The sequence below is a fragment of the Pithys albifrons genome, chromosome 15 (genome assembly GCF_047495875.1).
Source record: "Pithys albifrons albifrons isolate INPA30051 chromosome 15, PitAlb_v1, whole genome shotgun sequence".
Classification (NCBI taxonomy): Eukaryota; Metazoa; Chordata; class Aves; order Passeriformes; family Thamnophilidae; genus Pithys; species Pithys albifrons.
This window is the reverse complement of record NC_092472.1, coordinates 12,655,773-12,670,381: the sequence shown is the minus strand read 5'-3', so window position 1 is coordinate 12,670,381 and position 14,609 is coordinate 12,655,773. Positions and strand designations below refer to the sequence as shown.

Sequence of the window (14,609 nt, the reverse complement as noted above, 5' to 3'; positions counted from 1 at the left end):
AGAGGCTGCATTTATTCTGCTTGGTGTCAGCAAATCTGCATCACCTTTACAGCCTTTTCCAGTCTCTTTAGATGTTTCTCTGCTCAGTCTCTGCAGCTCAATTTTGCCATCTGCTGTCATGTCTGCAGCAACACGTTCCATTTCCTCTTTACTGGGCTAAAATTTTCCACTTTTTCATGCATTCATCTCACACTGTGTGGTTATCTCTGTTCTTTCCCCAAGTCCCATGATGCTATTTATTCTTATTTCTAATTTCCTATGTACTCAGCCACATTCTTCCCTTCTGCTTTCTCCTTCTTAAGCCCCAATTACATTTCACCTTTGGAACCAAGAGATTTATTTATATTAACCTTAAAAAATGCCTAGGAAGCACATTAAGGCTAAGAAACAAACCTAGAAAATAATGAAATGCGCTGCTGAGACAGAAAGGGACCACCAGAACAGTCAGCTCCAATAAAGTCTAATAAGAGAGGTCTCTTATTAATCTCAAAATGATATTTAATTCATTCCTCTGGTTTCTCTTTAAAGGATTTGTATTCCTAACTCAACACTTGCCTCTTTTTTTTTATTGTCAGTATTTTCTCCTGTTTTCTCCTTAGTCAATCCCATATCCCAGAATATTCAGATCTCCCTTTTTAATTGCTTTTCTGTATCTCCTCCATCCTAATCAGGTAGTTCAGTCATTATCTCTTCATGTCAGCCCTCCTTTACCCTGTTTAATCGGTCATTTTGATACAGACAATCGTGCATAAAGTACTGGGGGCCAGTAAAAATTATTACTTGGACCAAAAGCTAAATCCTTCATTAATTAAGCGCCTTGCTCTGTGGAGCCGAGCCAGACTCCCCAGACACAACACCATTTAGGCTTGACATGGACTCTGAACAAATTAATACCCACTTTGCTCTGTCCCAGGCTCCCAGTGCAAGGCCATAAGGGCTGAGAGAACTCCAGCAGCTCAGAGTGCTGAGGAGAGGCCTCAAACCTGAGCCATTTCAGGTCTTGGTGCTTAGAAGTTTGAAAGGTGGTGGGAAGCCAGGATGAGAGGACTGAGTTTTGGGGAAACACATGGCAGTTTTAAAACAAACATCTTTGCTTCTTTGCCCTGTATATTGTTTTTATCAGAGGGTTTTCTTGGCTACAGTACTTTATCTTTCTCAAGTGCACTTCTTTGCCTTCCAAGGTAAAAGTCTTAAAAATAAAGGCCAACTTTTCCAGATGCCAATGACATCCTCTCCAACAGCCTTTTCTCTCTAAAATCATGCTGCTTTCATCTAGTTCTTTTTCCACTAGACCCAGAGACTGCATTTTGGGCTTCTGTCACTTTTTGGAAAACAGCGTTTGTGTTTCCTCCAGCTACATTTTAAAAGGCTCCCCTTAACCTTTCTCTGAACATACTGACAGCCAGAGTCAGTTCCTCACAAATAACTTCATTGTATTTTCATTCAGATGTAACCCTCCCAGATTCCTTGCTTCTAATTGTCTCTCTAAACCTAAACCTCTGTCCCAGTAATTGGGGCAGATAAAAGATAAACACTCGGTGACATAGGTTACACTAAAGCTTCACTGCAGCATCTCTGGGCTGCATTTCCACATGGCTGATCAGATCAAACTTACTTTGTTGGCTCCTATCTCTTCATTCCTTGTGCAGCTCCCCAAAAGCAGAGCCTTCAAGTCCAGCCAGCACCACAACAAGTATGCTGGAACCTTCCCAAGTGAGAGCCAGCTCAGCTGTAAAGAAGTCATTAGTGAAGAGCTAATTAATAAGAGCAAAAGGATTGGCCCAGCTCTACCAATTGGAAGCTGCAATGGAGCTGTTGTTGCCTTAATTAGCAGGTTTCACTGGATGGGGAAAAAAGGCAAGAAGAAAAGTCTGAATTTTCCAAAGGAGTACATCAAAACTGTTTGGGATTTTCTCTTTTTCTTTTTTCACTGTTTCTCCTTTACAGATTTGTGTGGGCTTCATGCCTAGAAGTGACAGGAGGAAGGCCCTGGGCTTGGCACATGCTGTGTGTTGGGGCAGGCACAGCTGCAGTGGCCAGAGTGTGACAGACACACAGCTCAGCTGAGCAAACCCACTCCGGAGCCTGCAGGCCACATCCTCTGTCTGGGGACTCTCCTCTGCCTCCCACAACACCACTAGACCAGGCTGTTGAACCCAGGCAAGACTGAGAGGGACCCCAAAGAGGAATCTCCCCTGCATCCCTTCAACTTATGGCCCATGAAAGGATGCTGGAGGATCCAAAAGTCTCACCGCAGCCCTAAGCATGACTAGTGGGGAAGTCCAGAGCTGCCACACAGTGTTTCCTTCTGGTCAAATGCTATTCCTACAATGTGCTCTGACTTCAAGTTATTGTTGCCCAGAGGTGCCATGGCCCACCCTGGTGAACTGCAGGCAATGGAGGTAACAAACAGTGTCATGGACTTGAACCTTTTCCCACGCCATTCCCATGGTCACTGCAGCAAGAAGACCCCAGTAAGATACACAAAAGCTCTGCAACACATCCCATAGCTGATGCCCCAGCCTCCATGGCCAGTCCCTCTTCACTAATGGATTTAGAAACTAGTGGTATGAGAGTTTGTGGGGGCAGGGTAGAAAAATTTTCCTCCAGGTTGTTCTTCTGGGCATTTTCCCACCTCTGGAAATGTTGCAGTACTTCTTTAGAGAGCTGAGATGGCATACCAGTCATTTCAACACTGGGGAATAACTAACTCCTGTTCATATGCCTTAGGATGTGGCATAAAAAATACAATTGCCAGTGGTAGATTACAAAGTTTATTAACATAGTCTCCAAGGGTCATTCAAACACGCTGAATCACAGCCCGTATTGCTACGTCTTAAGTAATCAACATTTCTGATTTAAACTTTCAGCATTCCTGTAGCTAATTTCTTTCTGGATTATATGAAAGCAGTAAGGACTATAGTTTCTGATTGGTTCTTTCCTTTTGGCAATTTAAGATAGGCAGGCTTCAGTCTGATTTGTTCTCTCTTCTGTTCCTCACAGTGTAAGTTGTATTCAAAGAAGAGCATTAGTAAAAATGGAGAAAAATAAATTCAATTGTGCAACATGGTGTTAGTAAGAAGGCAGATGCCAGAAGCATCCTCGAATAATGCATAAAATTCCTTCTCAAATAAGCTTCTTTATGTAATGAATTTTAAGTGTGATATGGCAAAATTTGCACAAAGATTTTAAATTTTCATAGTTGAAGTTTTTGCCTGTGGTTTATATCCATTGATATTTCGAGGGCTCATAAACATCTCTCAGTGCAGCATCAAAGAGGCCCTTTTTATTTTCTGTTCCATCCACAGATGATGTAGGAGCTCTTTACAGGGAAAAAATGTTGTTTTCTCCTTCAGCACCACTGAAAACTTTTTCAGGCTCTTCTGGTGGTCCAACACTGCAGTGAGAAGCATAGAACACTATGGATGAGGCAAGAGGATGTTGATGCTTCAGAGCATCCTTTTTTATTTTGTAACATCAGCAAATTCCAATTGAAACAGAAACCTGAAGCTACTGGGTCCAGTAAATGCAATGGAGCAACACCTACTTTTTATACCAGAGAAGTGTTTACCTTGCTTGCATTCCTCTAATGGATTGGAAAGGGCTGCTCAGCCCTTATAAAGACAACTAATAGGATAACCACCGTGGGATTCAGAAAAGTCTCTCCTTGGCCACCACTCCCTATCCCCTAGGTGAAGTATGCAGTGAGGGACCATCTACCATTGAAAAATTATCTCAAAATAATCCTGATCCTGCACAGATATTGATACCCTGGTATTTGATCAAAATCAAAGCAGATGAGATGCTTCCTTAGGCTGAAGTCACTACACAGCAGTAAGAACCAGTTGTTTAAGCTCTCTGGTGCTGTAGAGAAGCAGTATCCAGGAACCACTGTGTGATTTTCTGGAGTAAAATTATCTGAAGCTTCCTCATTATACAACTTCGGTAGTGAGCACCACAAGCCAATACTACACCCATCACAATCATTGGCCAATACTTTCCTGTCTCTAAGAAAAATTACACTGGAACTTTTAATAGGAAATTACAGAATGGATTACCTTTTCATAATAAGTTTCTTTGCGAGTTTACCTAGAAGCAAAATAATATTAATGTCACAATGGCAAAACAAAATCTATAATTCCAATGTATCCATCAAATGAGTTCAGAAGCAATAATAGCAATTTGCAAAATTTCTGTGGGCTCGGCAGGAATGGAAGGTTCTCATTCTGATTTCAGTTACACCAATGTCTTTCAGGAGCAAATCCATGAAACTATGGGACCACTAAACTATAAAGAAAGAGCCAACAAGATGGGTCAGACCTGCCACAACTGAGTGAAAAGGTTCTTTGCACAGGCTTTCTTCTGCTGCATCCCACCCAAATTGTGCTCCCTGGTCTCCTCACGGGGACACAGTGCTGGAGTAAGGGCAGTAACACCCAGGAAATGAACAGAGCACTGTCACAAGGGCCATGGCAAAGTTCCCAAAAGATTAACCAGAGACACAGAAGGACATGTGCATCTGGCCAGCATTAGAATCATTTGTCAATTATGTGCTTAAGGATACTTACGTTTCCAAAACAAAGAGAACATCAATACGAAAAGAACGGCCCCTGCTATGACACAGGCAATGAGAATGACAGAGCTCGGAAACTGGAAGGGAGAAGAGAAAAACTGAAAAAGCTTTAGAAGCACATTTACTTCAGAACTATTCACACAGGAGGGGGTGGCACTGCTGGGTCAGAGCACTGAACTATCTGCATTGGGGTTTTCTGAGCTTGCCTGTACAAAGTATGGAGAAGACACATCAAGCTGATAGTGATAAACAACCTGTTCAGTATTTAATAAATCTTCTGAAATATTGGAAGTAAACTCATCCCACTTAACATGCACTTCTTAATAAGGTGTCTAAAGTAGAAGTAGCACCTCAGTCACCCTCATCTGTCTCTTAATTACAGACAAGGAAGTGTAACACCTTCCTAAATTGCCTTTTTCCTGGTTACATCCTAAGGATGCTGCCTCACTTACAGGGGTGTCAGGGGAATGAGTGTTTTCTGAAGCATCCAAGGCAGATGAGATGCTCGGAGGCTTTGGCTCTATCCACTGGAAAGATGAACACATGGTTCCTGAGCTTCTGAACAAAAGTTCAAGCTCCTGTTTGCAAAAGCTGTCCCTTTAGTAGGAATACACTGAAAATCATTATCATGTCCTGCTGTCCTGCTGATTTCTACTCTAATGCTCTTGAAAGTTACAGAAAGTTTTACCTTATCTCTGCTATCATCATGTTTCTCAGCCTTGCCATCTGAATTTGCAGAAACCCCTGAAAAATGAAACATTGAAATTGTTACTGACACAGTCACCTGAAGGAGTCAGGGCTGTTATGGCTGTCATTGCTTCAGTTGAGGGGTAATGAACTCTCAGGGAGTGAGGAGGGAAAAATCTGACCCTGAGTAGGGGAAATAAAGCACCTTGCAACCAAAAGAGAACCATCAGTTTCCACCACAAATGGTAGCTAAGGAAGCTCTTGGAAAATACCAGTCTTCATGAAGAAAAGGAGGCTCCCCAGAGGTAGCCCATGAGTAAGATGGTAGAAACTTTTCTGCTGTGAAGGAGTTCTCACTTCTGTAACATGACAAGATGTCACAGAAAGCAGAGGTGGTAAGTTTAAGTGGAGGAACTGCCTCAGTTTAATTGTGGTCAGGCTGAGATGGTTACAGGTTTTGAAAGCTACATTACCACAGGAAACATTCTTATGTTCAGATAACTGTAAGAAAGGTCTATGAAGTTGATGGTTTTTAAAAATTTTTTTCTATGTAACATTATTAAGAATAATTCACTTCTAGTTTTCTAAGCTATGGAAACAGGGATGAACTACAGGAACTCTCAAGAACCCTCACAGCAGTTTTCTGCTGTTTCCCTATGACTTTTGCTAGTGAATTTAAAGGCTCTCAACCATGGGTTTCTCTCCCACTGTGCTATCAATACAATGTTCAGCAACAAATTAACCTTCTCTTACATTACAGTAAGGCTGAGATTGGTCAGTTTAGTGCATTATTTCACAGAGTGAAAGGAGACTGAGTCAAGAACCGAACTTGGCTCAGACTAGATGGCAGTCAAATGTGTGGCAGCATTTTCACACATTGCAACAGTTTGACACAAATTTTTTGCACAGGCGGGAGTGTATGTGACTCACATCAGCACAGTATTCTTTTCTGCTGTTAATTGATTTTGTGGTAGCTCTTTCTAGCCCATTTTCACAACTTAAGTTGCCCCAAGAATCTCAGAGCTAAGACCCTTTGCAAAACTTCCTTTTCACTCTTGCAGAATACTGGCATTAACCAGTCCTATATCAGAAGGATGACAAATGAGACAGGAGTGAGAAACCCTCACAAATGCTCAGGAGACCAATTTAGTCTCTTCTGTGAGCTCTCTCAAGGGGCATGAAGGAACTCCATTTCTCCACAAGGCTCTAAGTCTAATAAAAGAAGACCAGTAAAAATCTAAATGCTGTTATTTTTAAAATTAAGAGATTCTTGGCAGTTATTGAAACTAAAAGGCCAAACAGATGTCATCCTTGAAGTCTAGTTTTCCTTTTTTAGGTCCTCATTTGAGGGCATCTGGTGAACAGACTATCAGACCTGAATAACTTGTGCCATTCTACTTGCTTGCTTGATTGAGAGACATAAAGTGCAAATTTTGTGTAAGTTTGTTCATTTCTCACATACGGTATGATCTTGGATGCCAGTTCTTTTCTCACGGAGTGACTGATAGTTGTGGTAATTGTCTGGTGCTTTCCACCATGACCATGGAGATGTGGAGCACTGGAGAGCTGAGCTTGTAGCCACATCTGGCTGAGTATATTTAGTGAGGTTCAAAGCTCACAGCTCTCAGGAAGGATTTAAAATGGAAAGCTTAAAAAACCCAGAGTGATGCCAAATCAGATATCTGAGAATTCAGATTGGATGTTGAAAAGTTCAGTTTTTATCTTCTCTGAGACCTGAGATAACAAACAGTAGTGAGTGACTCAAAATCTACTTTCTTCAGAGGTGCAAAACTGTGTTTTTCTCAGCTGCTGTTACATCCGGATTTCGAATAATTTCTGTGTGGACCCCAGATACTTATTACTGCCAGATGCAATGAATAACTATCAGTATGTGTCTGCTGCACTCTTGAGAGTATTCAATACTTTTATTTATGCTAACTTCCTAACTTCTCTGGACAAGTAACTTCTGACCTTGCAATGTACTCTACTCACCTGTGTTTGGCACCTCTTCCATCATGACAGAAACGTCAGCACTTGTACTTCCCTCTTCAGCCAGAAGTGTATGTGGGAATTCAGTAGTCACTGAAACAAAGTCAAAAGCAATGCTTATAAAGATTGCTAATTAGGAGGTCTCCATATGGCATTCAAAATTGTGTAGACTTCAATTCATGGAGAAGAAGTCACTAATGTGGATAAAGTAGGAGCCTAGGAATGTTTAGGATAAGAGGTCACTCTGATCATTAATAATAGCAACAGCCTTCATGTGAGATGAGAATGTAAATACTCAATTTTAAACATGTTTTGAATTCTCACTGACTTCCTTGCTCAAGCAGAACATACTCTAAATTAACCTTTTCACCAGACCACTTGTTTTCCAAATCAAGACAAAAATTAGTGCATAGATAAGTGAATCTTACTTCACCCTAGGACCTGGACTTTGAATTTATTTCTGTTGCATGTATGAGATTTCTGTCACATTATTTCTCCAGACTGTTAAAACTTCTCTGAATGAAGTCTGACCCTTTGTTATCTTGGCCATTCATACCAGTTTAGCATCATCTACAACATCTGACCTATGTTTTCTTAAACCCACAGAGACATATCTACAGGCAACTCAGAGAAAACTTCCTAGATACAAATATAAGTATTTGGAGAGTGCCTCTGATGCCAGAGTCACACTAACACAGACCATCTCTGCTATATAGAAAAAGGAAAAGATTGGTGCTGATTACCCTCTGTACTTCCAGGAAGGGGATCAGACTCTGTGAAGCAAAACACATCATCTTCCTTGGACATAGTTGGAAAATCTGGGAGAGCACTGGTTGTCACCATGGTTACTGGAAAATCATCCCTTGCTGTCACAGCAATTGTTGGAGGAGCAGTGGTCTCCAGTGTAGTTACGGCTGTAGACTCAGTGGTTGTGGTTGTCAGGAGGACAGCAGTCTGTGCTGTTGGCTGAAGACCAGAGGTTGCCTGGGGAGCAAAAGTTGTTTTTCTAAAACCTTTAGAGGAAACAGGAGCCTGTCTCGTGGTGGTTGTCATCACTGGAGTGGCTGCATGGAAAAAACATAGCCAAGAGAAAAGCTGGGTCAGAGCATTCACAAGAAACCCTGAGGGAAGCCAACCCAGAAATTAATTAAAATTATCTAGTTGCTAAAATATTGAGAATAAAGGTAGAAGAGTCACTATTCAGAAAGCTCTCTTTAATAGCAGAAGACATGACCCATCACAGAAATTCACTGATTTACAGACTGGGGAGGGGGGGGAGTTTGTAGATCTCAAACATCCCCTCCTCGACCCTCTGGTAGAAATGAAAGGGTCAGAATTTTGCGTGATAGAACCTAAACTTTGCAAAATTTGTGATTTTGCTTTTCAGTGTTCTCATAAAAATAAAATATGTAAAATAACTTGATTTTTCAGCTACAAGTTTCTTTCTAATTTTTGCAACCAGCCCTTTTTTTATGGACTCTGTTGCTCTCAAACTCAGGGACAGACATGGAATTGCAGCACTTTTCACCTGCTATCCTGCTTACAAAAGACAAAGAAAATTGGTATGCACATCAATTGCACTCAATAAAACTCAAAAAATTTCTTTCTGCAGCCTGAAGGGTGGGTATCATCTCCTTTTTTTTTATGTGTAAGACCTTGCTCCATCCTGCAGCTCATAAAAATAATGGGAAGGGGAAGAAGTCCTTCCAGACTCTGACACAAAATTTCCAAATATATGGGTGTGACGACCCACCCTTAAGGGGAAGGAAGCACCCTTAGGCGTGGGTCATCCCAGTGGGTCTCCTTATGACATGAATGAAACAAGTCTTTTTCATGCTGGCATGAAACCCAAATAAAAAACTGAATTTCATTCCAAGGGTGTTCAAATTAAATCCCTTTTTTAATTCCATCATCTTTTAAAAAGTCAAATATAGTTCCACAATGAGAAATGAAATATTTAATTTGAAAGGCAAAAAAGGGGTAGAGTTATTATTTTTCTCATCTAAAGTGCACATTAAATGTGACTCAAATTGGCAACTGGTTGCAGATCTCCCTTGAAAAGTATGTAATTTAGGAAAAACATTTTTGGCCAAAATAAGCAAACAAAGCACATATAAGCTCCAATTTTCACTATCCAGGGAGAGGTCTCTCCCTGCTGGCTGTATCGCCCAGGCCCCCAGACTCACCTCTGGCCACCTCCAGCCATATGTTCTGCTTGATGTCGTTGAACCAGCCCGGGACCTCTACACGGCAGCAGTACACCCCTGCATCTTCTGCCTCCACCATCCCAATCGTGAGAGACACATCTCCAGAGAAAACAGAGCCCTGGAGATCGTATCTCTGAGATTTCCTGGATGTCACCATGCTTCCATGGGTTTCCAAAATCTTGTTCTTGCACTTTGAATTTGGGCAGAAGCCTCTGCCCCAGCATATATCGTAGATATGCTGTGTCACCTGGTAGTTGCAAGGCAGCTTAACGGGCTGCCCTATTACTCCTTTAACAACAGTTTGGGATGCTGTGTGTGCTGTCAAGGGAGAACAAGGAAAGGTGAGTGCTGTCAGTGTCCAGTGCATGATTCTACCTACACAACACAATGAGGCAGGTGAAGAAACACTCCTGCCTGCACGCAAGTCATGCTACTGATCTCCAAAGACTTCTAGAGCTTGCGGCAGCTCACGGCCTGGGGCACTACAGGAGCTCACAGCCTTTTCTTGCTGTTGGAGGGCTCCATGCTCTGGCCTCAGCCAGCTGCTGGAGTGAGGCTCATGACCACATCACTCACAGCAGACTTGGTGAATGAAGCTGGGGTCCGTCCCTGGCAGTTCAGAAACATGCCGTGAAAGACATCTGGTTCTCTCAGACCACCACTGTCTTCTTCAAAATAGAAATGCTGACAGTCCTTTATTGGCAGTCTCAAAAGCAGGGTCCAAAATATCTATTCATGTGTGAAATTAAGGCCTAATTAAGCTGGCAGAGCAGTGGGATCTGTGTATGGGAACCTGTTCTCAGAAAGTGCCTGAGCAAACTCTGCCAACACTCCCACTTACCTTGCAGAGCACTGTGTACACAAAAGCTTTAGCTGCCAGTGTCACACTGATGTTAAAAAGAGCATACACATGCTTTCCTTGCCATTTTACTCTTAATGACGAGGTTTGGTTGCTGTTCACAGCCAATACCCCCTTTGGCACCTGGTTTGAATCTTTGCTACATATTGCTCCCTCTTGACTATCTATGCAATTCCCAGACTGCCCTAAAAAGAGATTCCTTCTTCATGAAAGACACTCTGCAAAACAAGTTCCCATACAGGGTAAATCTTTTCTAATTTACATTCATCTAGTCTGTATCAGTTGTTCTACCTTTCTGCCTTTTTCCCCATGTTATCCTTTACATACGGTGGAGCAGGAATTGAGGGATCTGAGGAGCAGCCAGACCTGTCCTCTCCTTCAGCTAGAAGATCATCCTGCAGATCTGATGTCTCATGGCCAGCTTGCTTACACCAAAGAGAACTTACAGTTGCTGGTGCTGCTGTTATCACCAGCTTCGGCCCTGGTTTGCCAAACATTTCTATTTTGCCAGCTGTTTGAATGCCTTTCCTTTTTGGTATGACTCCCAGATAGCAAACAGATGCTTCCAACTGTGTCCATGTCTCTTTTGTTTTGTCTTTAATGGACTATTCCCTAGGTGAGGTTTTAGTCTGTGGCAGTCTGCCTCATGACTTGTTATTGGGATGACATTTCAGATTCATTATAGCTTATCCCATTGGCAAGATAAGCCAACTTGTTCAGGTTTCCACAGCTCCAAATGCTAAAAGAATAGAGGCAGACAAAACAACATGCAATATGGTGTGAAGGGCAGAAGCTTTTGCAGAGAAATGAAGGTAGAATAGGCCAGAAACTGAATTCCTGCATACATGATAAGGATTTGCGAGATGGTAGGTTGTTTTAGTCCTTAGAAAGGGTGGGTTCATTTGTCTTGTTACAGAAAAAGAAACAGAAAGCAGCCTTTTTCTGTGATGACAGAGCAAAGCATCCAGTTGCCCTTGAAAGTATTTCTAAGGGAAAAAGGGTTAGTCACTGAGAGGGTTAAAATATATTTTTAAGTCACCCCAACAATGATATGTGCAAAACCAGCTAAAACTGCTGCTAGAATTAAGGACGCTGCTTCTTTAGGAGAAATGGGTTCATTTTCTGCTCTTATTTAAGCCCAGTTCTGCACAGTACAAAAGCAGGTTAATTGAGCGGCCCTTTAACAAATGAAAATTTGCCTGCTCTTCTCTTAAGAAGCAGAGCCCTGAACATAGTAAATAAATAAGTAAACAAATTAAAAGAAGAATAGGGAAGAAACAAGGCACCAGAGTGTCTCCAGTGCAGTTTCCCACTAGTATTCGTGCTAGAAAGTTACAGGTTTTGCAGTTTCAAATCCTCTTCTAATTTCTGTGAGTCTAATGTTGCCAACATCTGCCTGCACTGCATGTTGGTGTGGAAAGCTTCAGCACTGCAGCAGCCTGGATTCAACAGTATGAAACTCTGCAAGGATTAAATAACTTACTTCTCAGCTAAAGCCCCTTCTACAGACACATTTTTCAAAGAAAATAGTCTTTGAAATAAGGAGATTCCTTGGACTGTTATATTGTGACACCCTAGTCTTACTGTGGGAGGAATCTGTCCTTCTCCATGGCAGTGACCTTCCAAACATCTAGATTTGACACAAGGCACCCTGAGCCTCAGCTCTGCCACTCTCAGGGACAGCTGGCATTAAGGAGTAACTTCAATAACTGTTGTAGTGGTCTTCTCTCCCACAGACTAGTCATTGGATAGACAAAAATACACATTCTTCAGCCAAGACAGCTGTTTGCAAAAGAATTTTTTTTCTCTTGATCTATTTCTGGAATAATTTTCCTACTTTGCAGAACCTATTTGGCATCTTTGACATATCAGTCTTTCTTTTTATTTTTCTTTTTTTTTTATTGAAGGTTCTGTACTGATAAAATAGAATTGATAAACAGAAAAGAAGCATTTCACTTGCCCCTGAGTCTCAAGGTGACCTATTCTAAGAACTGAACCAAGGTAAAGCGGAGATAACAAAAATCCCTTCTCATCCTTCAGGAATTCTGCAAGGGAAGAGAACAAGGGAACTAACTAAGCCTATACAGAGAGGAATATGCGTATATTTTTATAAAGTGAAAAAAAACCAAACCTCAGTTGTATTAATTCAGTAAATTAAGAAAAGTTTTGAAGTTTTGTATAAAATTATGATGTTTTCACAAAACAAGTGTTGCTAGTTTTTCATTTGACAAAGTTTTTGTTCTCTTAGCAAGCACACAAAAAGCGGGTGAAGACTCACCTATAAAGATCTGTATCAGAATCCAGTGAAACAGCACAAAATGGGACATTTTAGTTGATGGAGACTCCAGGGCAACAAGTGGAAGAAGAGAAAGTAGACCTTATCCTTTCCAGAGATGCTGAGTGAGCCCAACTGAAGTCTCATTTCTCCATTTCCAGATTTTACATACTGCAACTGTTTCTTTCCTTCGCTTCCGGATGGGGACTGGTCAAAAGAGGGGATGTCCTGCAGTATTCAGCACTGGTGTGGCCTCAGTTTGAGCATTTTGTGCAGTTCTGGGCTCCAAACTTAAGAAGGACATTCAGGTACTTGGATGTGCCCAGAAGAGACCAGCAGAGGAGGTGGCAGGGCTGGAAGGCACATCTGTGGGGAGCAGCTGAGGACTCTGGGTTTGCCTAGTTTGGAGAAAAGGAGACTGAGGGGCAAGATCAGTTGGTTAAAACTTGGTTGTAATAATGCCAAGGTCATGGGTTCAAACCCCGATGTGGACCATTGACTTAAGAGTTGGACTTGATGATCCTTGTGGGTCCCTTCCAACTCAGAATAGTCTGTGATTCCATGATTCCATAACATCACAGCTCTCTGCAGCTTCCTGAGGAGGGGGCATGGACAGGGAAATGCTGATCTCTTCTCCCTGGCATCCAGTGAGAGGACACGAGGGAATGATTCCAAGCTCACCAGGGGACTTTGGACTGGACATTGGGAAGCATTTCTTTAGTGAGAGGGTGGTCAGACACTGGAACAGGCCATCCTATTCTCCTTTGCTCTTCCAAGACACTCAGCATGGTACTGCCACCAGAAACTTCGATATCTATTTGTTTTGCCACTCCATGGATCTCTGAAGGCCCACAAGTGTTGCAGAGTGCTGAGAGCAAGAACACATTCTGTGCTTTTACACTCCTGAACATTTGGCATAGTCTCCACCTTACTTTTCCTTCAGTTACCCAGTCTAATCCCTCCTTTCCCCCCCGCTTTTTAATTTCTGCTTGAAGACTCCTCTCTTTCCCCAGGTTCTTCTTTTCTATTTGCAAAGACAGCCTTGGAGGAAGTCTCACAAATTTTCCTTGCCAAAACCACATCCTTCCCAAAGATTTGCAACATCGTCTTCAAGAAACCTTTTTTACACTTTCTGACCAATTAATAAATAAATTCCCTGGAAGTTCTTCTCTGACAAAGCTGGGTACTAAAGCCACAGTAATACAGGACATTAAGTTGAGGAATGAGGGATTGCAGATAGACAAAACTCTGCACAGTGCAAATGGGAGCACAACTCCAAGTTCAAGTGATAAAATGATGGGCTTTTAACCAGGCATTACACCCTTACTAATGAGATTTTGGGCTTATTATGAGTAGTCAAGGCCATGAAAAGATCACTCTTCTGCTTGCTAGCGATAAAAGAAGCAAATAAAATTTTAGCAGTTAAGGCAATCAGTAAAGTATCTATTTTGCTATATTCTACCAGGTACAGTTCAAACAACATAATTTATACACAGCCCCACTTGTTCTGTGAACAGAATTTATGAAACCTGATGTATCTGGTATCCTGGAGACTTTTTCCTGCAATGATCCTGGTTTCTCCCATTACTCACCACCAAGCAGTGGGTATGAGCTGATGTCCAGCTGATGCCAGTGCAGGGAGAAGCTGAAGTTCACTTGGACATAAGTTTGGGTCTTTATTCGGCAACAGATTTCCATGCAGTTTGTTCAGACAGAATTGGTCTTTATGTTGCAGGTGAGTAGGGAAGGAACAGGATGAACATAGCATGGTATCAGCTTTGTTTCTATAGCAAGACTGAGCTAAAGGCAGCAGAGTGTATTGAAAAAGGCCATCCACAATCCAAGTGTGCTGGGAAGAACCAGGAAAACATGGCTTGCCTCCTGCTTCTGTACTGCTATCTAGTGGCTTCTTGCAGGCAGAAGAGGAAAGGCAGAGAAAAAAAATCAGTTTGCAGCTCATCAGCTCCATGTGCTGCTAGTTTGTGCAGCTGGAGAATCTCTTAATGTGTGAAGAGGCTC

At 41.9% G+C, this 14,609-nt stretch overlaps 1 protein-coding gene across 1 annotated transcript; it reads right to left on the bottom strand.

The window, feature by feature from the left end:
• Positions 1-2,760: 2,760 nt before the first annotated feature.
• On the bottom strand, positions 2,761-12,779 carry LOC139679079 (T-cell immunoglobulin and mucin domain-containing protein 4-like). Its single transcript, XM_071570468.1, has 8 exons — positions 12,594-12,779; positions 9,436-9,774; positions 7,993-8,313; positions 7,253-7,342; positions 5,262-5,317; positions 4,569-4,650; positions 4,059-4,089; positions 2,761-3,397 (listed from the first exon to the last, which is right to left on the bottom strand). Exons 1-8 carry the CDS (start codon positions 12,640-12,642, stop codon positions 3,325-3,327), a joined length of 1,041 nt encoding a protein of 346 aa, XP_071426569.1. The 5' UTR covers positions 12,643-12,779; the 3' UTR covers positions 2,761-3,324.
• Between the last annotated feature and the right edge of the window lie 1,830 nt (positions 12,780-14,609).

Bases quoted from the DNA above. Each gene is read 5' to 3' on its own strand.
- LOC139679079 (XM_071570468.1), bottom strand. From the start codon at position 12,642: ATGTCCCATTTTGTGCTGTTTCACTGGATTCTGATACAGATCTTTATA. The intron at 7,343-7,992 runs GTAATCAGCACC...ACTTTGTTTCAG, and splicing joins CCTTCCTGGAAGTACAGAGG to TGACTACTGAATTCCCACAT. The intron at 5,318-7,252 runs GTGAGTAGAGTA...TTCATTTTTCAG, and splicing joins GGAAGAGGTGCCAAACACAG to GGGTTTCTGCAAATTCAGAT.